We start from the raw sequence: 22267 nt of genomic DNA on the forward strand, positions 1-22267 counted from the left end.
CAGTGTGGGGGCTCAACCTCCTCCCTGACCCCCGATTCCAGCCATTCTCTTTGGTGAGGGTTCAGTGAACACTAACCCTGGCCTCCTCACAGCCATGTCCCCCTGCCTCTTTCACCCTTGGTCCTGTACACCACTGGGGGTAAAGGGGTCCATCCGACCCATCAGGCAGGAGGCCCCTGGAAGGTGGAGTGCTGACGTGGGCCTTGCTGCAGTTAAAGAATGAGTTATTGCCCTAACCAGTTTGGCTCAGTGGATGGAGGGTCAGCCTGCGGACTGAAGAGTCCTGGGTTCGATTCCAGTCAAGGGCATGTACCTTGGTTGCGGGCACATCCCCAGTAGGGACTGTGCAGGAGGCAGCTGATCGATGTTTCTCTCATCGATGTTTCTAACTCTCTATCCCTCTCCCTTCCTCTCTGTAAAAAATCAACAAAATATATTAAAAATAAAGAATGGGTTATCATTTATTAATATAGCCTGTCATGTGCCCAGTGCCCATGTCCCCACACACACACAGCCCGGGCCCCGGGTTGGGTCTCCTCCAGCTTCAGGAAGGTCAGGAGGGGTTTTTGTCCAGTGACAACCTGGGGACAGCCTAGGCCCGGGGATGCTCAAGGAGGACCTAGCATGACAGCCACAACAGCACTGTCCCCTCCTGGCCTGTGTCCTTCCCTGCTCTCACCTTCCTATTTCCTCATCCTCTCGTCTCTCTTCCACCTGACAGTCCCCACGTCACCTACTGCACAGGTTTATGCGCCTTGTTCTTATTTTGCCACAGAGGCCATAATGGAAACCAAACCCTCCGATGGCCGTTCCGCCTGTAAGTCTTCTCCACAAGCTGGTGCCAGGGGTGGGGTGGGGGAGATGTTGATACCTCGTTTTTGTTCAGGCCCCTGGGATGGCCTGCTTGCGGAGCCTCCTGGTTGGTTCCCCGGACACTACACAGGTGAGCATGATGATATTTGGGCTCTTCAGTTATTTTTTATTATTATTATTATTTTAAAATATATTTTATTGATTTTTTACAGAGAGGAAGGGAGAGGGATAGAGAGTTAGAAACATTGATCAACTGCCTCCTGCACGCCCCCTACTGGGGATGTGCCTGCAACGAAGGTACATGCCTTTGACCGGAATCGAACCTGGGACCTTTCAGTCCGCAGGCCGGCGCTCTATCCACTGAGCCAAGCCGGTCAGGGCTCTTCAGTTATTTTAAAGAATGAGTTATCATTTATTGATATGGCCTTTCATGTGCCAAGTGTTTTACAAATGGTCACCCTTTGAAACATGTATTATTTTTTGATGGGGGGGGGGGCTATTCATTTCTCAGGGGAGAAAACAGGCTCAGAGAGGGAAAGGGACCTGTTCAAAGTCACACAGCAGTGCCAGGGCTGGAATGCAGTTGTCCTGCCTTCTTTTTGTCATACCTTCCATCTCCAAGGTAAGGACTTGCCAGAGACAGCTGTGGTCGATCTGTGGCCTCTCCTGTGGTCTCAGGTAACACCTCAGAGGCCCTGCCCATCCTGCTGGCTGCCACATTCTCAAAGCCCAGCGTCTGACCTGGTGCTTGATAATGCAGGGGGACCCCTGCCTAGGGCCCCGAGAGGGTGGAGCTTGAACATCATATAGGGGCTAGTGCCCCACATGAGGCTGTGGTGAAGAGATAGAGGACACCACTCCAAGGAAGGACTGGGGGGGCCTGTGAACCCGAAGACTCTTGGAGGTCAGTAAGAAGTGTGAAGATAAGCAGGTCATTTGGAATTTTTATTTTTCACTGAGCTGAGTGAGGAGATCCAACTATGGAATCCAGAGAGAGAGAGAGTTCTACAGGAAGAAAACAGAAATAGGCCAGGCCCTGGGCTCGGCTCAGAGAAGGCCTGAGACCACCTGGGCTACCTTTCGCTGCCAGCTTCATCCTTGGCACTTGGTCCCTGCCATGGCATCACTCAGCTGCCAGAAGCCAGAGCCCACAGTGGCAACTGCCTGATGCTGTAACTGCAGCTGCTGCTCTGCCCAAGGAGAGGTGTGGGTTGACTACGAGGAGCCAGGGAGGCCAAGCTAGGAAGAACCTTAAAAATCACCGAGTTCAAGAGAGAAAATATATTTCTGTTGTTCAAGCCACCCAGTCTGTTGTACTTTATGGCAAACTGATAGTCTAATATGACACACTTAATGGTCACCTATATTCGTTAGCTTTCCCAAGGCCAGGATGTTTGGTTAGCCTAGAAACTTCATCTTGTAGTCCTGCTAGAAAACTTGGACTATAGTGTTTTATTATCCCCACTGTCCAGAGACCACTAATAAAAACAAATCCAACTAATGCTCTACATCTGTGGAAACATGCTTACATTCGGGCATCTCATTATTGTATTTCACACACCCATATGGGGTGGTTTATACAGTCGGGAAGCAGACTTTGTTTTGCTAAAAATTATAAATGTGAGAGTTCCTGCATTAGGGGGTTAGAATAACAGTGGGAGAGAAAAGCTATTAGACGAGGCAGGCGTATTATCTTTTGTTTATAGAACATCTTCACTCTGTAATGGTGTCCGGGGATATTAAAGTGTCTGATGAAAAAAAGACTTTATAACAAAACAAAACAAAATCACCGAGTTCATCCTCATTTTATAGATGATGAAATGAGGCCCAGAAAGAGCAATGGATTTCAAAGAAAATGAATGTTGAGACTCAAACTCAACTCTTGTCTGCTGCATTTGTCTGCCGAAAGCACCCTCTAAGCATATCTGAGTGCTGCTGCCCGAGCACCAGGGGGTTGGCTTGTGTCTGTGTGTCTGTGTGTGGCAGGATGCAGCTGTGGTGTCTGCCTCTGCACAGGCCAAGGTCTCTGTGTCCCTCTGTGTGTCTCTAAGGGTGCACCTATGTGCAGGAATTTGGGGTCATGGCGAGAGAAGGTCAGTTGGGCCTATTCCTACAATCTTGGGAGGCTTCCCAGGCTGAGTAGGGAGGCTGAGTCCTGAAGGGTAGGGGGAGAATGGGGACTTTGCTCCCAGAGGAGAGGGAGAGAAGGCAGGCTGGAGCAGACAAGGGTCCTGGGACTAGCCTGGTGCAGGGGAAATGAAGACGAGGTGGGGTATGGGTCCATGGAAGTTGAGGCATGCTCTTAGCACTCATGTGGGCCCAGCCCTCTGGTCACCCAGTGAGCAACCCCAGGGGAAGTAGTCACATGATGTGGCACTTCTCAGCTGATGGCTTGAGGTTCCCCAGTGTGGCTTGGGCTTTGTCCTTGAGGGAACCAAGGTCTAAGCCAGGAAGGTTGGCCAGCTGCCCGAGGACTGAGGCCCTCTCTTCCTCCTCCTCTGTGTCCTCCTCAATCATCTTGGCCAGCTCCCGGGGCAGCTCCACATCTCCACCTGCCATCTGGATCTGGCTCTCATCTGTCTCATTCTGAAGAAAGGGAGGGTTGGGCTGGAGTTGGAGATCTGTGGGACGCCAAGCTGAGGGTGTAGGGAGGAGCCTGGACTGGGTTCCAGGCTCCTAGGCTCTTGAGCCCCATGTTCCAGTGAGCTCAGTCCCCACCCCCACATCCCAGGATCAAGCTTTTGACATTTGTACTTTATACCACTCTACTTCACTCTGAGATACTGAAGGGGATACAAAATAGGAATACTTAGGAGTCAAACTGTTATAGTTAGTCATATATTGACTATTGTTAACTACACTGAAGGACATTACCAATACTAGTAGTGGGTACCATTCATCAAACACTTTTTATATGGCTGATATTGAGCCGTGTGCTTTTAATTCTCACAATGACCCTGCAAGGTAAATATTGTTTTCTCCATTTTACAAATAAGGAAGTTGAGGCTCAGATAATTTAAGTAAGTACCTTGCCCATGGCCATACGACTTAGAGGTGGGACAGCTACATGTAAATGCATGGCACTGATACCAGCATCTGTGCTCTCTTGGCAAGGCATCTACTGTTGTCATTGCACTTCCTCATCCCTTTGGGTTCCCTGGGGCTTTCCACCTATGTCCTACTCAGTCACAGTCAAGTCTTCCCTCTTCACTGGACTCAGAGTTCCCTAATGGAAGTTGTGTCTCTTACATGCTTAATGCAAGCATTCGAGGAATGACTTCATTCCTAGCTGTGTTTAACTAAGTTACTTCCCAGAAAGGCAAACTTTCTGGACCTGTTTTCCCTTTGAGATACTTCTAAAAGACTGGTGCCCTGTGGGGAGTCAGAGGCAGCCAGAGGCTCAGGAAATATTTGTTGAATGAGTGGGTGGGATATTCACATATCTGATCTTCTAATTCAGGTGGAAGATCAAGGTCGGTATACTGTAGCGCTGTTTCTGTTTCTCCTTAGAGTCTATCGTAGTTTTGGGCACTTGGGGTAGCTTGTGCCTTAGTTCTCTCCTTAGGCAACAGGAGTAGAACACTTACAGCCCATCTGGTGCTGCAGTGCATAGTGGAGTCATCCTCCTGGCTGCTTGGCCAACCAAGGAGTTACTTTGCTCTCTGCAGACAGACCCATACTCTGGAAAGCAGTCAGGGGCCTGGAGAAGGCTCAGCATTCACAAGCTTGAGCACCATCACTCACTGGTTGGATGATCTTAGCCAAGTCCTTTAATATATCTGAGTCTCAGTTGCCTTATTTGTAGATGTGGGTGATTGCTACCTAGTGGAATTACTAAGGGGTTAGGTAAGGGTGTGAAGGTTAAGTGCCTGGCACACAGATGGTGCTACCTTCTCTTTCCCATCCCACCTTGCCCAGTGTTCAGAAGCCTCAAGAGCCTCACCCCCATGGTAAAATCTATTGCCTTCCAACTCTTCATCTGCCTGGGCCTGACTTGTATTGGGGGAGTGTAGGTTGGAGGACAGAAGGGGCCTGGACTGGCTCCAGAAACACAAACCTATCAGTCTCTAGAGGACTGGACTATCCTTCCTTGCCAAATCCTAGGCTTAGGCAGGCTCCAGTTAAGGAGTGAAGGAGTGAAAGAACAAATGGTCTCACCAAGCTCTCCATGAGTCATGGCTCCCAGAGTGGGGCAAAGGAGTCCAGGGCCCAGGGCTCGGGGGCCTGGATGTGCCTCGAAGCCCTCTCTCTTAAGCTTACCTTGGGCAGCCGGTATTTGTCTCGGAAGTGGCTCCGTAGCATGGCCCGCTCTGCCTTCCTCTGTGTGAACTGTATGTCACGTTCCATCCTGCAGGGGCACAGGGCCAGAGTCATTGCCAGCACTAAAGAGATGGGCACCTGTGGGCCTGTGTGTCAGGAGGGTGCTTGGACCTGGCAACTGCCTGTTGCTCTTTACGGCCTTTCTAGTCACAGGGCCCTTTCTAGTCTCCACACATGCCTCTGGACAGAGCTATGGGAGGGAGGTCATTCTGGCTCCCTAATATATATCCCTCTAAGCCTCGGATTCCTTGGGTCTTTTCCCTTCCTGGCAGGTTATTTGGAGGGTGTGGGGTGTGGGGAGTGAGTGTGTGTGTGTGGGGAAAGTATTCGAAACAGACTTGGTTTCGTATCTGGCTCCATTACCACTTTTGTTATGGACATGTCTTTGGGTAAGTCACTTACTTTCCCCTTTTGTAGAATGGGGATAAGTTTTTGCAATTCACAAAACTGCTATCAGCTGAAATAATTATAGCTAACATTTAATGATTTACCGTGTTCTAGGTGCTGTGCTAAGCAGTTTACATTAAGTAATTTAATCCTCATAAATATAAGGCATGTTTTATAATTATCATCCTCACTTTACAAAAGAGAAAACCAAGGGACAGAAAGGTTAAGTAAATTACCTAAAATCACTCAGCTATAAAGAAGCAACGCCAGGATCTGACACAAGCAGCCCTGGAGTCTAGCCCTAGCCCCACTCCAGCTGTTTCTCTGTTCTAGCATTGTCTGAACATCCGTGGATTCAATATCTACAAGTGCCCCCATTTCAGGATCTGTGTCCCTGACTCTGAGCCCCCTCAGCTGCATCGCTTTTTGCAGAGCCTCAGGCTCAGAAGCGCTCCATTTGGAAGACCCAGACATTGGGACCAGATCGGATTAAAGGATTACTTGTTTCATCAGAAATGCACGTGCCCCACCCAGTCCCAGACCCCTATCGCCCCTGCCCCCACTTCCTCTGGACCTAATGTGAAGCTGGGGTGGGGCCCTAGGTTTAAAATGTTGTGGCTCAGGGTGGCAGAGGGAAACCTAGAGGTGCACATCCCAGCCTCTTACCAGTCTAGAGAAGTAGGGGCAGGGATTGAGATCTGAAACTACCCTAGAGGTGGGCCGGGCAATTGGAGGATGGAGTGTGGGAGAGGGTCGTTGGAGGTGGGAAGGGATCTCACTCACTTCTCTTCCACCAGTTGCTTCTGATACTCCTCATACTCCTCTTGGCTCATGCCCTGCGCTTCGGCGGCGGACTTGTCCCCATCCTCCTTGTCTTTGCCACCCCTCAGGCTCCCGGTGAGGTTCTTCAGCTGGCTGCCCACCATGGTCTTCACCATGAAGGTCATGGTCTTCGCTTGCCCGGGCACTGGGCACCGGGTACCACTCCTCGGGGAACCAGGCAGGTCTGCGCCTACTTCAGCACTAGGTCTCCCGCTGCGGGCCAGCACCCCACTCTCTGAGCCGCCTGCTGCTGCTCTCCACCCCGGCCCCGCCCCCATTTCGCAAACCGCTCCTCGCAGGGGGTGGGGGGGCATGCACGGGGCTGAGCAGATTGGACCACGTGCCCGCTCTGCACTCCCGCCTCTCCCACGTGCCTCCTTCAACGCCAAGCACTGCTGACAACGGATTAGGCAGCCGTGGGCAAACTACGGCCCGCAGGCCGGATCCGGCCCGTTTGAAATGAATAAAACTAAAACAAAAAAAAAGACCGTACCCTTTTATGTAATGATGTTTACTTTGAATTTATATTAGTTCACACAAACACTCCATCCATGCTTTTGTTCCGGCCCTCCGGTCCAGTTTAAGAACCCATTGTGGCCCTCGAGTCAAAAAGTTTGCTCACCCCTGGATTAGGGTCTTTGGGCATGGGGTCGCTCCTTAGGGGAATGGGCTGTGCTGATATGTGCCCCGGGAACCTGGCTCCCTACGATCCCCAGAGAGTTGCAGCCAGGGGCAAAAATCCAGCGCTGGGCCCGACCCCTACTTCTCCCCAACCTGCTGCTGCAGCAGCTGCTTGAAGAGCTTACACTGGGAAAGGGAGGGAGACCAGAGAGTGGGGAAACCCAATTATGGCTCCATGGGCTGCCTCACAGAGTTCTCCATCATGTGCCTTCCCCTCTGACCCCCTGGAACTGAAGGGAATTGGGGGAGAGAGAGTTGTTCATGGTGATGCTGGCTGGGTTGAATTTGTTCTGGTGAATTTGGGGACAGAATTATACACAGTTGTGACTCCCTCTCCCTCCACAGTCCAGGGCTCAAGATCTATGGGGTATCCAGTCTTTTCATATTCAAGCCAACTCTTGGCCTCCTGGGCCACTTGAAGCCCACTCCCAGCTACCTCTCCAGAGGAGGTGGAAGAGAAAGCCTTCAGAGACGTAAAGGCAAACCTGGAAGGTAAATGAACATATCAAAGCTTGGAGAGAGGGAAATCACCTTTAATATGGTCGGAGCTCCCCAAAAGCTGAGATGTGGGTAGGAGAGGGAAGATACTGGCCTAGCTCGACACCCCCTAGACACCATCCACTTCCCCGTGAAGAGAAGCGGACACTCCTTCCGGGCTTTGAGGTAGGTCACACATGCAGGCATGCCTGGGGGAGCGGTGCTGCCTCCTCAGATGCATGGTACTGGACCCAGGGGAAGGCTGCAGACTGTCCTGAAGGCTATTGTTCAGCTCCTGCCTGCTGCCAGGGAGGGGAGAAGCTTACTTGAGCCTCCCCCTTCTGGGCTTTTGAGAGCAGGTTCCTTACACTTATTACACTTACTGCACCACAGTCTCCCCTGATCTGGGACCTTCTATGGCTCCTTTGGTCTGCCCTATCAGGAACGCACTGTCCCTCTGGCATTCAAGGACTGTCTGTCCAAGTGGTTCCAGCCTTATGGCCACCATTGCAGTCCTATGTAACATATAAGCCTGTCACCATTCCACCTCACAATACTATGGCTATTCTCCTCACCTGGAGATCGTCCCCTCTGCAACTCTGCTTTCAAAGCTCAGCACACTTTACTGCTCCTCCAGGACCACCTCCCCTACACGGATTCTTCTGGTCTTGAAATTCCACCAACAGAAGCTGTCAATCCCATTTCTGAGCTCTTCAGCACACCCTACATCTCTAAATGCTTCGCTCATTCAACAAACACCCACCAAGCAGGAATAGTGACCTCCACCCAACCTTTGTGGCTTTTTAAATATATTTGTATTGATTACAGAGAAGAAGGGAGATGGAGAGAGAGATAGAAACATCAATGACAAGAGTCACTGATCAGCTGCCCCACACTGGGGATCAAGCCTGCAAACCCTGACCTGGAATTGAACCATGACCTCCTGGTTCATAGGCTAGGCAACCTTTGTGATTCTTTTTGCCCATTTTCACAAATTGGTCCCAGCCTTTGCTCTAATAGTTCTAAACTTGCCACTTTTTCTCTAAAATATTGTGTTCTTTCATGCTTCCATGCCTTTCCTCATGCTGTTTCCTCTGTAATGATGACTGTACTTATCAGGTTGGAGAACTAGTTGCCTTGATGACCTGTATCAAAGGTCCCTTCTAGGCCAGTTCCCTGATCTCCCCAGGCTGAGTCAAGTGCTTTTTCTTGTACTGTTATATGTCCCCTGAGCTTCCTGCCATCATGGCACTGACCACATAGGGTGTGACTATCAGGTATTTGTCAGTTTCTCACACTAGAGAGAGATTATTGTGAGGGCAGGATCTAGATGGAACCAGTGGCTGAGCACATGGTTAGTAGTGCCTATTGAAAATATGGGCACTGCTCATTGCCAGCTGGTAGAACAGGCAGGTGGGTCTTAACACTCCCTCTCTCAAATCAAATTATTATGGCCAGAACCAAGCCGGGTAGGTGTGGAAAGCTCTGCCTATGGGAAGGCCCACTTGAAGTGCACATAGAAGAAGAAAAAGGAAGATGAGGAGGAAGAACAGGAAGATGCTGGGCTGTAGGCACGAGGAGGGCCCTGGGGGAGGGCCTTGGCTGCTGCTTTCTGAAAGGGGAAGTTCTATGGTCCTGGATCAGCTTCTTACCCAGAATCTGGGCCATTGTGGGTTCTGTTTCTCTCTCTCAGGCTTGGGGTGCTATGGTTTTCATCCAGGGCACTTGGAGAGGGAGCAGAGTGCAAAGCTGCCTTCCCCAGCTTCTATGTCTCCATCTGTGGGAACAGCTGGGAAGGCCTGGGGCCTGGGATCATTAGGGACCAATGGTTCTTGAGATGAGAGAGAGAGAAATAGAGAGCAAAAGACAGGGTGGGTGGTAAAGGCAAGGGAAAGAGCAAGATGGGGCAGGGGTATGGGGAAGAGCAGGCTGCTCTGAATGATCTTGGGCATAGCCCACTCCCATTTCTCTTCCAGTCATTGAGGGAGTTGGACCAAGTGGTCTCCAGAGCCTTGCTGGCACCGAGACTCTATGAGACTCTCCAGAGAGCAGACAGGGTAGAGAGAAGATGAGATGTGTCCTGTGTGCATGTGTGCATGCACACACAGATACAGACACAGGTTTGCCTTCCAGGGATCCAAGGAGTGAAGGATGAAGACAAGACAGCTTGGGGCTCAGAAGTATTGGGAGAAGGAGCTGAGCCTGGGTCTGATGGATGGAACCCCAGTGGTTCCCCTTCCTTCCCCCTTACTGCTGGGCCCGAAGGCCTGCAGGAGGTGCAGGATCTGAGCCAGCTCTAAGATGATGCTTGATGCCCACAGGCAGGTAGAAGACCTGGGCTCTTGAAGCCACGTGGGTTACTGCATCCCAGTGGGGATTAGAAACCAAGGCAGAGGACTCATTACTCATTCTGGTCCCATCCAAGCTGCCTGACCATGTCTCATAATTCCCAGAGGCAGCACCTGGGTGGGGAACAGGCACCATCTATAGGGCCCCTTCTTGTGAGCTGTTCTTACCCCAAACCTCCTTTCTGGTTCCCAAGACAGCTTTAGCCAGTGAAGGATCTCCCTAAAGCTATCTGTCTCAACCCCAGGCTCCCTGGGCTCTGCCTTCCATCCCTAGTCCTCAGGAGATTTAGCTCTTTTCCCTCGTCCCTTCTTCCCACTCCCAGTCTAGAGAGCGGGGACAGGGATTGGGCTGCAGCCATAGCATCCAGCCTGAAGCCTCCCTCCTCCCTGGTATCAGGTAACCCCTTGTTCCCAGGGCTCTATGGGTAGCTCCAGAGACCTGTCCTAGAGTGGGATGCTGTGAGATGGGAGGGGCCAAAAGGAAGTCAGGGGCCTCTACCATCATTAGGCCTGATCTTGGTTGTGCTTCCTCCAAGAACCCTATCAAAATGCCCTCTCCTTCCAGGAGCTCAGATTTACCATCCCTCCCTGGGGTGAGAATGTCCAGTGGGTGTTGGTGGAATGGGGCTTCTCTTTCCTCCACCCTCACAACCCCTCCTAGTCCTGTGCCCTTACCTTATCTCTTACAGGTCTTGGAGCAGAATCCACTGCTGTCCACAGAACAGGGTGCTGACCCTGGCAGAGTCCTGCAGGAAAGCAAGCCTCTTCTCTAGGGGCCAGGGCACAGCCCCTCTGCTCTCAGAGTCTACCTTTCTAGGGCACTGCAGCCCTCTTCCTCCTAGAGGCCTCACCAGATTACCTGACCCCCTCATTATGGACACATTGAATTTATCTGACCCCTGTCCATCTCAGCTCTTGGACTCCCCCTCCTCTCAAAACCCTCTCCCGAGTATGGTCCTACTCCCCTCCCCAGACAGTGGTCACTCCTGGGGTTTCTCATAACCCCTCCACTTTCTAGAAATGGTTCTGCCCCTGAAGGAGCAGATGCCCAGTTCAGTCCTCTCCTCCCCACTCCCCCTGGGGCACAGTCCAAACTGTGGCCAGTGCCAGTCAACTCAAGCTCAATGCTTGAACCCGTCTTGCTGAGCGGCCTAGAGAGATTGCCTCTCTGGGGTGGATAGGATCTGGCAGGAAGGATTCTGGGCCTGGGAATAAGATTAGAGAGGCCTAGCCTTGGAGTGTGGTGCCACTCCAGCAGCAGCCCAGCCTCAGTTGCTCTGGCCTGAGGACACAAGATTCAAACCTTGAGCTACCAGAGCCCAGCAAATCCCACAGGAATCACTGGCCTCTTCTGCCCAGTATCTAACATCTTGGCTGGTTCAACTCTCAGGCTTCAGGTTGGGAAGGCCATGGAGAGAAGCCAGGATGGCAGTGGAGATGAAACGAGGACTCTGGTTCTTCTGAGCATTAAGCATGTCATATGTGAATCAAGTCACATGTGGAACTACATGCAAATTAGAACCCAGTCTACTTTTGTTACTTGTCTAAGGACCTACGTCCAAATACCTGGCATCTCCTCTTCCCAGTCCCAGCTGTGTGGCTCCTTGGGCATTTGCTTGTGGTGTGTTACCCTCCTGCACAATTCCCTGCCTGGCAAGTCCATCCCATCCTGTGACCAGCAGCATTTCACCCGTGCCCTCCTTTCCCTCCAGACCTTGAAGGACAATAGTTCCCAAGTATAGTGCTTGCTCCTCTTTCAGGACACAGGGAGCCCCCTGGTGCCATGGGGCCCAGTGCCTAGGGAGCTCAGCTTCTTCAGGCTGGCATGGATGTTCCAGGGGCCACTCACCCAGGCTCCCTCAGGCCTGGCCTGACCTAGGGATCCTGCTGCTGCTTCCATTGCCTCTCAGCCTGGGCCAAGTGCTCAGAGAGACCCTGCAGGATCTTCTTGCGTCTGTTCAATGTCTCCTCCAGGTTGAAGATTCTTTCCCCTGGGGATTGGTGCAGAGCTGGGACAGCCAGACAGCTGGATGGGGCAATGGATCCTATCTATGGGGGCTTTTTGGAGAGGGGGACAGAAGGCATGGCTTCTGCCTCCAAAACTCCCCTGGAAAGACGTGTCTGGGTGGTGGGGTGGGAATAGGAGAGAGCATCTAGGCCCCAGGGACTGCTTAGATATAGCCTCCATCTCCCCATTGGTTAAAGAACTCCTGGTTGGAAGGGAAGAGTATCCTATGATACTCAAATGGGCCCCTTCCCTACCTGCCTCTCCCTGGGCCCCTACCCTCTTCCTGGTCTTTGGAGTTCAGCTTTGGAATCATGTCTTCCCTGGTGCCCAGGGCCAACCTTGCCTGCAGCTCTTCCGGCTGCCCTGGGTGGTTAGGACCCTTTCTCTGTGCTCCCACAGCCTTCAGCCAGCCTCCAAGGTCCTTAAGGACAAGGCCTGGCTCTAGGTCACTTCTGATCCCAGCACTGCCCAGCATGCCTGGCCTGAGCAAAACTCAGAGAGCAGGTAGAGATAATGGTTGGAATAGCAGCTCTGATGGCACCATGACATGAGCAGAAGCATCTAGGGAGGAAAGGAGTCCCTGAGCTGCCTCTCCCCCAACCCTGCCCCCAATGTGGGCCCATGGCTGATATCATCTCTGGACCTTTCAGACTGAGGTCAGATAGGACAAGACATAATGGTAATCTGGAAAAGGAGATAGAGAAGGGAAGATCTTCCATCCCCAGCAGCCCACTCACTTAGTCCTCACCTCCCAGGCTCCATTATATTTCAGGCAGGCAAAAGATCTGTGTGAGCTGAGGCAGCTCTGACCCTTGTCTGGCTTATTTCAGAAGAAAGGTATGAGGGTCAGACAAGCAGATGGGTGGTCTGTGAGGGTCAACATCCCCCACCAGCCAGAGTTGGGCCCCCAGTGAGTAGGAAAATGAGGCAATTCTGGACTAGAGCCATGGAAGCAGACTGAGCAACACACTAAGGCCCCAGGGAACTACTGACAAAAGCAACCACATGGTGGCTACCTCCTCAATATGACTCTGACCATGTCACTCTCCTCGGAAACCTTCGATGACGCCCCAGTGCCCAGAGTCTAAAGACTGAAGTCTTGGCATTCACGAACTCCCACTGTCTGATTGCACCAACCATGGGTCCCTCCATGGACTCTCCATTATATCCTTTGCTCCATTTCCCTAAACATCCCTCATGGCTGTCCCTCTTCCACTTGCCCCACAGCTCCCAGCAAGGGCCACTTATGGGGCCAACGCTGGGATAAAAGCTTCTTTTGTTTTATCCTATTTGAGACTTTCAACAACTCTGCAAGGCAGGCAGGAGAGGACGTGTGACTTGCCCAGGTCACACAGTGAGGAAGTGGCTGGCAACACATCCAGTGCTCCTTAGAAGGTGTGCTCAGATGGTTCATTAGGCACATTCCTCTGTTTTCACCTGCCAGGGTTCCGGTGGCTGCTGAGACCCCAAAGAAACTTCCAGGAGCCAAAAGCAGGGGCCCCACATCAATGGAGACCAAATCCAGGTCTCTGGGAGTATTCAAGGACACCTGAGGGGCACAGAAGGAGGTGAGCACCTTACAGATGGACCCCCCTCCTCTTTGCCTGTGACAGGGAAAATTATCCCCAAATCTGAGTGTCTGGGTCCCGTGGTCCTAAAGGGGGGCAGGCAGCCACAGGACTTGGTGTCAGAATGGCATGGAGCGGTTTGCACACCTGGTCTCATATTAGCCCTCACAGGTATGTGCTTTGGGCCAGCTGGGATTCTGTGTAGGGAGGAGGATCCATGTATGTGCTGCCCATGTGTTCCAGGGGCCCTGCGTGGTGTCAGGCACAAATCAGTTGAGGCCACGAACAACAGATGACACAGTATCTCTGTATCTCTGAGCCTGTAACCTGCACACCCTGCATGTTTGTAGGAACTGCAAAAGCAAAAGAGGCCGTGTGTGAGTAGGACCTGCTCATGAGCAGACTCTGCACCCAGTAGGCGAGCTTGCTTGGAAGGGGTATGGCCGGTTCCGGAAGTTGTGGTAATGAGAGCCCAGCACCCAGCTGGCTCCATCTCTGTGGGGACTTAGAGTCCAGTAGGGCCATCCAGGACCCAAGGACTGGACAGTGGGGGTGGTCCCAGAGGGCATTCTTCCCAGGCCAGCAGTGCCACTTCCCCCACTGGATGACCGACCTGCTGGGACATGTCCCTGTGGTCAAGCTTGAGTCTCCCTTGTATGTCTACTCCTTAGCACAAGAGGGAGAGGCAGGAGAACAAGCCCTGCCTGGCAGAGTACAGGGACTTGGCGGTCACAGAAGAGGTCGAAGTTCTTTCTGGGACTTTCCCAGGAGGACAGAGGCTGGGCCCAACGTGGAGTTTTGCACTCAATCCCCCAGACCACCACCTCCTCCCTCTGTCCCTTGCTCTTTCCCCTTTCCTTAAACCCCAAGTCCCTCTTTGCCTCTGGGTAGGGCTTCTCTTTCCTGTCCCTCTGCCAAGCTTGAACTGTAGCAGGACCGACTCAGGACAGGCAACATGAGGTGTCTGCTAACGGACAAGGACAATACGACCAGCTTGCCTGTCCCGCGGGGCCGTGCAGCAGGTTCTGGGGAGTTAGGGGAGGGTGTTGAGCCTGAGAGGCCCTGAGTTTCTCTGTGCATACAGACCACAGGTGCTGATCATAGCACCATGCCTGTCATTGCCACCTTCAGAGGAAGGTGACACAGAGCAGGGAGAAGCCAGCTCCAAGCAGCCACCTGCATATGCCTCCTAGCTGTGACCATGAGCAAGTTACCTACCTTTCCAAACTCCCACTTCCTCATCTTTAAAAGGAGAATAATAATCGAAACTACCTCATAACATTGTTGTGAGGGTTAATTCAGACAATGAATGGTGCTGTGCCTGGCATACAGTAAGCTCTGCTCCATAAATGTCAGCAATTATTCAAATGGTTACGAGCTAAGGGATGTTTGCTGAGAGACACTGGCAAACTGGCCCAGCTGCTGAGGAGGCAGTGAGCTGGAGAGGGCGGGGAAGCACGTCTTCTGGAGAAAGGGAAAGGCGCCGACAGGCCGCTGGCACAGGGAGGAGGGTGTGGACCCTCCATCAGCAAGTCTGGCCTCGAATCTCAGGTCAGCACACAGCTGTGTGACCCCAGGCCAGTCGCTTCACCTCCCTGGGCCTCAGCGTGTCCACCTGTAATTGGGACGAACAGTCCCCACTTCCCAAGAACGTTGTGCATCAGATGAGATGACATGAGAGAAGACTCTCAGCACAGACCTCACCTGCATCATTTCACTCCCCCCACTGGACTGGAGCTGCTGGGCTGAATGAACGAAGGATTCTCTGGGGTGGTTCCCAGGAAGAACAAGCAAACTCTGCTCCTGGGCCCAGAGGAGGCACAGCGGGGACTGAGTGGGGGGGAGTCCCAGGGAGGCACTACCTTTGAGCTGTCAGCTCAGACGAGCAGGAAAACATAGACCTAGGAGGGGCGGCTCCTTGTCAGAGGCTGGGGCAGGGGCACGAGCGGGCAGTGTGGATACAGCCCAGGAATGGGAGTAGGTGTCAGTCCAGGCAGGCTTGCAGGGGATGTGCTCTTCACTGGTCAGGACGTGGATGGCAGGGCTATCCATGCGTTGACCAGTGGACACAAGGAGGAGGGTGTAGGTGTGGGCAGGCGGAAGACCATTACTCACCTGGGTATCTTGGAATGAGGAGTCGAAGAGGATTCCAAGGCCATTCCTCAAGGCAGGCTCCACCCGCGCAGAGCTGACCTGGCCCCTGCTCTTGGCCCCTGGTGTACTACACAGTCCTTGGGTCCCCAGCTGCTCAACTCTCCTGTGGGACACTGGAACCGCGGGCTCACCACTCACCTCCCTCACTCACCCTCTCTGCTGGGGGCCACTCACCAGGACCTGGGCTCCCTGGTGCCCTGGCCCAGTCACTCTCATCTGCATGTCCGCCTGCCAGCCAGACAAGAGGACAGGGGCCCTGCTCTACACTGCACCACTTCAGTTCCATATGGATGGGGCCAGCGCACTTCCTCTGGATGGTGTCTGTGGACCAGGGCAAATCAGGGCCTGGGTCCCACCTTCCCTTCCTCCCCATTATTCTCTCTCATTGGCCTGGCTGGGCTCTGGGAGAAGGAAGCAGGTAACATCAAGGCTTGCCATTAAATACCAGGTTGGCTGGTCAGACACAGGAATCCACTGAAGAAGTGGGCATTGGAGCCTAGCATAGGGGAGGGCAACGCATGCCACACCATGTAGAGCACTCTGCTTGCCTTCTCACTTGAGGCTCACCACAAGTCTGTTTTTATCAAGCTTTTTCCACCAGAAGAGAGCTTTGTGTCTAACCCTTTCTGTTTCTCAGATGAGGAAACTAAGGCCCTACGAGGGAAAGGACATGTCTGAGACCATAGAACATAGGAGAGCACTTTGAGAGAATTAACCATGTGGAGGACTCCAGAGTTCCCAATGAGACTGGGTGAGGGGGTGGGGGGGAGGTTCCTGTTGGGGGAGTTTAAGGGGAAGAAATAGAAGGTGAGAAAAGCATGAAAGCAAAGGTAGAATTAGCCTGCAAGATTGAGAAGGAAGGAGGAAGGATGGAGTGTATGTATGTGAGAATTATCATTGGTGGAGGTGAGAAGGATGAAGGAGCCCTATTTTGTAAAACAGAAGAAAGTGGAGAGAAACTGAGACAGGATTGGCCGGAACCAGAGAAAGGGAAGTCAGAGACCCCACCCCAGTTGGCTCCCCACCCCTCCATCCTGCTAGACTGGAACCTGGCCCAGGTCCCAGTCCCTGCCAGGACTTTCTAGAGATGCTGTTCTAGCCTCTTAGCTTGGCAAAGGCCAGGGCTGGGGGCAGGGAAGCTCAGAGGCTGCAAGCCAGAAATCCTGGGGGCCCTTGGAAGCCACCACTGCCTCTGAAGTGACTTGCAGGAGGCAAGGATTGCTCACTGTCTACTATACTCATGCCTTGCGCTGTATGTAGATTGTTCATGGAACTGTGAGCTCCTTGTGTCTGATACAGCCCTTTGTCTTGGAGCTGGGCACAGAGGGACATGGGGAGGGAGTCCAATAAAAAGATCAACGAATGAATAAATGGACAATGAGCATACCCTGGGTAATTTGCTCTTCCACATGGTCTGTGGTGCCCCAAACTTACCAAGGCCACCGCAGTAAGTGTGGTACAGGCCCTGCCACCTGGCGCTGAGGCAGAGCCTGGCTGATGCTGTGAGAAACAGCCACTCCTTTGTTTGCCCCTTGGTGCCTCTGCGAGCAGGATGGGGCCAAGACCCCAAGGTAGGAACTGTCATCTTAAAGGGACATTTGTTTTGGTCTCAGGAATAGTGCTGTTTTTCAGAACTTAGATCTCATAGACACAGAAATACACAATGGATCTTCTTCTGTTTGCTTTGCCTGCTAGGAAGCTCTGAACCAGATTCATGGCCCAACTCTGAAGGGTATGCAGATCTTGGTATAACCTGGGCAGACCTATGTTTTGGTAACAAGCCATCTTCCTGAACTCATTTTATGTCTCAACCCTAACCACAAGCCTCATTCTTCTTGCTCACTCCTAGTTAAAACTCCTGTCTATTGCATAGGTCCTTGTAAGTCCTCAAAAATCTTATTGAACGTTAGGTAGAAGACAGATTTTTTGTAGGTCTGGGTTTGGAAGGCCCTGAACACAGACCTGTGGGTGAGATGTTCTCATACATGCCTCACCCAGCACACATGCAGGGCAGAGCTGGTGTCTCTGGCAAAACAGCCAGCCATGAAGAGCCCTCTTCCAGGCAGCCCCCTGGTTCTCCTGGACGGCCATAGGCCCAGCAGTGTGGAGCTAGGAGAGTAGAGGTTTGTGCTGATCCAAGTTGCACTGTGTCTCTGTGTCTGGGACTCGGCATGTGAGCATGTGTGTGTGTGTGTTCATGGGTTCAAGAGGGAGGGGTTAGGGGTGTGGAGGGTCATCAAAGAAGAGGCGGAAGGAGAGAGAAACCCTAGGGCACAGAAGGAAAGAGGCAGAGAGGAGAAACTGAGGCTGTGGATAGGGCTTTGATGTAGTGGGTGGAACAGGAGACAAGTCTGGGAGGGGTCTTGGGTCCCTGGCACCGCCTGCCCCAGGCCTGGACTCATCTTGGGCAGAGGCTGGTATTGGCAGACCCACTCCTCACCAAGTCACAGCCACCCCTAGTGGTCAGCTGCTTCAGCGTGCTGAGGAATCCTGAGCATGGCTGGTCCCCATCCCATCCTTCACTCCATGAGGGCTCCAGAATGGTAAGCCAGCCCCAGGCAATGCTGGCCTTGGTCCTTTGAAGCTGAGATTGCACTCAAACTTTCACTGAGGAGGATGGTACCCTTCAGGGCTGTGGGGGGTCAGGGGCAGGAGGAAGAGAAGGCAGAGCAAGGGATCAGGGCCACTGACCACAGGTACTGTAAAAAGATCTGGTGTCGCCAAACCGGTTTGGCTCAGTGGATAGAGCGTCGACGTGCAGACTGAAGGGTCCCATGTTCGATTCCAGTCAAGGGCATGTACCTTGGTTGTGGGCACATCCCCAATAGGAGGTGTGCAGGAGGCAGCTGATCGATGTTTCTCTATCATCGATGTTTCTAACTCTCTATCCCTTTCCCTTCCTCTCTGTAAAAAAATCAATGAAATATATTAAAAAAAAAAGAAAAAAAAAAGGAAAACTCAAAAAAAAAAAAAAAAAAGATCTGGTGTCTGGGCCCAGGGTGGGTCCCTACCTGGGAGGCCACGGAGGGGACCCAGGGGTGGGCAGGTGGGAAGGAGCTGGGTACTGGCTGTTGATACTCCACTCTCCCTCCCTCCCCACACAGACATTCTGTTCCTTCTGGGCCTGATCTCAGGCCCTGCCCCTCCCTCACTTGGCCAGCCTGAGCTCTGCCCCTGCTCCTAGGTTCAGGCCATCTTCCCACCTTCCCTCAGCTCCCCCATCTGAGGGACCTCAGAGATCACAGGGACAAGCCCACCCTTCAGTAGCCCTGGTCTCTCCTCTTTGCTCAGGAAGGGCCTCCACATGCTGCCTGCTGTCTCTGTCCTGCAGGTGGATGTCCTGACTGTGTGGCCAGCATCCACCCCATCCTTCCCTGTCCTGCTCTCTTCATTGTCATGCTCAGCTCTCTACCAGATTCCCAAAGGCTCATGCCTCCAAGCAGCCTGGTTTTCTCAACAAATAAACTACATGAAAATAGAAAGAGACAAACAAATGCAATATGTAAACCTTGTTTGAAGCCTAATTTTAACCAACTAAAGGGGGGTGGAGGAGTGAATGAGACAATTGGGGAGATTTGGACGATGGATATTGGATTAAATTAAGAAATTATTGTTAAATATTTTGAAGTAAGAATATTGTGGTTATATTTTTAAAAAGTCTTGTCTTTTGGAGAAATGTACCAAAGCTTTCTGACGGCATTGATATAGTGTCTAGGATCTGCTTCCAAATACCCCAGACCATGGGTGTGTGGGTGGCACAGCATGTGACCTTGAATCGATAACTCTTCAGGTTGGATGGTAGGTTCATTATATTCTTCCCTTGACTTTTCTGTTTGATAATTTCCATAATAAGCACATTTAAAAAAGTAAGTAATCCTGTACGTCAAGTATTTTTATCCAGATAAATGTTGGTTTTCCAGAGTGGCTCTTTTTCCGAGAATTCTGGATAGCTGAGGTTTACTGTAGTTTGTAAGTTCTTGGTAGGATTCAGTTACTGAAGCTCTGAGCTTAATTAAAATCAAGGCTGTAAATGGAAAAATGTAGGACATGCTAAAAGCCATACTTCATTTCTCAACACTAAATCCTCAGCCACCTTCACTCGCTTTCTCCTGCACCTTCACAGCCAGGCTGTGGAAAGCTTGGGCCCCACCCGGGTCCTGCTTCTTCACCTCCCAGCTGATCTTCCCAGCTGCTGCCCCTGCTGCCCATTGGGTAAAAACTGATCCAGCAAGGCCTGGCAGTGGCCCCTGCTCTCTGTGCCTAGCGGATACTTCTGAACCCAGTCTCTGCAATGTGAAATGCTATGGATATCCGTCCCCCACGCCCAGCCCTCCCAAGGCTCCCCGCTGCCCCCCAGCTTTCTGGCTGCCCGGAGGTCCTTTGCCACTGCTCTGCCTCCTCAGCCCTTCCATTGGGCATCTCTCCTCGCTCACCACATGCTCCCTGGCAAGCTTGTCAATGCCCATGGTTTCAAGCACTACAGCTGTGCCATGATCCTCAAATCTCCACTTTCAGCTCATCTTCTCCTGGAGCCTCAGGCCCGAATAAATGTCCAACTCTGCAGGGGACAACTCTGCTTGGATGCCCCCAGACCCCCAGGTGACATGTCCAAACCAAACTCCTCTTCTCCACCCCTCAGCCCATCCTCTTCTGTGGCTGGGGTCTCGTGGGTGGCACTCTCATCTTATGGAGCCAGAGACCGGAACCCCGCAGATCCCTTCTGCTTCCTCCTCTCATCACCCATCAGCAAGCTCTTCCCCTCTCCCACTACTGTTCCCGAGTCTCTCCAAGCCTCGGTTCCTTACTTGTAAAATGAATAACAGTATCTCCGAGAGTTGTTTGGAGAGTTACATGAGGTAATACACCTACCTATTGTGCTTAGAACAGGGCCTGACAGACAGCTGTGTTCCTCTTCCTCTCCACCTCCTACTGGCTCCCCCAGCCTAGGACACCACCAATCACCTGCCTGGCTTACTGCAACCTCCCCACTAGTCTCCCTGTCTCCACTTCGTACATAACCCCCAAGGCCAGATGGTAGTCAGAAGGATATTTCTAAAATACAGATCTGACCATGTCATTCCTCTGTCCTAAACCCTTTATTGCTCCTGGTCATCTCTGCATGAAGCTAAACTCCTTGTGGGGCCTGCAAAACCAGGTGGGTCTGGGCCATTTTCTCTTCAGCCTTACTTGCTCCCAAACCACACCCCTGGCACCTCTGCCCCAGCCGCACTTAAGCACCTCACCACCTTTGCTAGGCAATGCCGTCTTTACCAGACACTTGCTCTGTCCCTGCTTGTCCTCCAAGTGTCTGAGAAGCTGCTCCCCACCTTCCCCTGCCTCACGGGCTTGTTGTGGGCTGTTGGTAACCCCTACCAGATTCTGGGCACTGAATTGAGTCTTGAGTGGGGTCCCCACCTGTCCTTGAGCTCCTGGAGGGAGCGGTGTCTTGCTCATCTGTGAGCCAGTGGCCAGCACAGAGCAGAGGGTGGAAGGGGAAAACAAAAAACTATAAACCAAGTGAGAGAAAGGGGAGACTAAAGGAAGCTCACATGCCAACAGGTAGAAAGAATAGGAACATCCAGCTGCCTGGGCCTGCATTCCCTCAGGGCCCCATCAGCTGGACCCTTTCTCTTACTCCCAATTGCTTCAGGGTGCCTGCCGGGCCCCTCTCATGACTGGCACCATTTCATTTCTGAACCAAGCCGGGTCGGAGCAGCTAGTGAGAACCCACTGTCAAAATCCCCTAGCCCAGTGATGGCGAACCTATGACACGTGTGTCAGAGGTGACACGTGAACTCATTTTTTTGATTTTTCTTTGTTAAATGGCATTTAAATATATAAAATAAATATCAAAAATATAAATCTTTGTTTTACTATGGTTGCAAATATCAACAAATTTCTATGTGACACGGCACCAGAGTTAAATTAGGGTTTTTCAAAATGCTGACACGCCGAGCTCAGAAGGTTTGCCATCACTGCCCTAGACCACAGTACCAACGACTATAAACCAGAACTCCTCACCCACTCTTGCCCCAGCTTCGTGACTCCCTCTCCAGGACAGTCCCTCTCCCCTGGCAGGCGCATTCCACTCACCCCTTCCATCACTACATGTTTCTTTCATATAGCACTTACCAGTTCTGTAATTAACTTTTTTTTTGCTGTTAATCCTCATCTGAGGATACTTTTCCCATTGATTTTTAGAGAGAGTGGGAGGAGGGAGGAGAGAAATATAGAGAAAGAAACATCAATGTGAGAGACACATTGACTGGTGGTGTCTGTACATGCCCTGACCAGGCCAGGATCGAATCTACAACCCAGGTACATGCCCTTACCCATGAATAGAACCCACACCCTTTGGTGTATGGGCTGATGCTCTAACCACTGAGAACACTGACCAGGGCTGTAGTTAACTGTCTTTGTGATTGTTTTCCTAACTGAACTCCACAGGGTATTAGCTCACTACTGAACTCCAGTTCTAGCACACAGCAGGTTTTCAAATATTTGTGGTTGAATGGTCTAGTTTTAGAAAAATGAGAGGTTAGACTGGGGGAGGCAAGGAGGCTGCTGTGCTGGGAGATGATGTTGGCTGGATGGCAGTGCAGGCACAGGCACATTGCAGTCACCTGCCCGGAGCCCTGGCGGGCGTGGCTCAGTTGGTTGGAGCGTAGTAACTACCCTGCACCAGAAGG

At 52.0% G+C, this 22267-nt stretch overlaps 2 protein-coding genes across 2 annotated transcripts; both read right to left on the bottom strand.

Moving 5' to 3' along the window:
* Positions 1-2601: 2601 nt before the first annotated feature.
* On the bottom strand, positions 2602-6467 carry CPLX3 (complexin 3). Its single transcript, XM_059657043.1, has 3 exons — positions 6304-6467; positions 5074-5161; positions 2602-3399 (listed from the first exon to the last, which is right to left on the bottom strand). Exons 1-3 carry the CDS (start codon positions 6465-6467, stop codon positions 3175-3177), a joined length of 477 nt encoding a protein of 158 aa, XP_059513026.1. The 3' UTR covers positions 2602-3174.
* Positions 6468-8989: 2522 nt separating this feature from the next.
* On the bottom strand, positions 8990-18491 carry LMAN1L (lectin, mannose binding 1 like). Its single transcript, XM_059691220.1, is given in 13 exon segments — positions 8990-9029; positions 9031-9112; positions 9752-9801; positions 9803-9869; positions 10525-10594; positions 11698-11735; positions 11738-11839; positions 12133-12338; positions 13059-13510; positions 13829-14053; positions 15540-15681; positions 15730-15947; positions 18060-18491. Coding segments are annotated over 13 exon segments (2079 nt in total). The 5' UTR covers positions 18447-18491.
* Between the last annotated feature and the right edge of the window lie 3776 nt (positions 18492-22267).

The sequence above is a fragment of the Myotis daubentonii genome, chromosome 1, assembly GCF_963259705.1.
Source record: "Myotis daubentonii chromosome 1, mMyoDau2.1, whole genome shotgun sequence".
Taxonomy (NCBI): Eukaryota; Metazoa; Chordata; class Mammalia; order Chiroptera; family Vespertilionidae; genus Myotis; species Myotis daubentonii.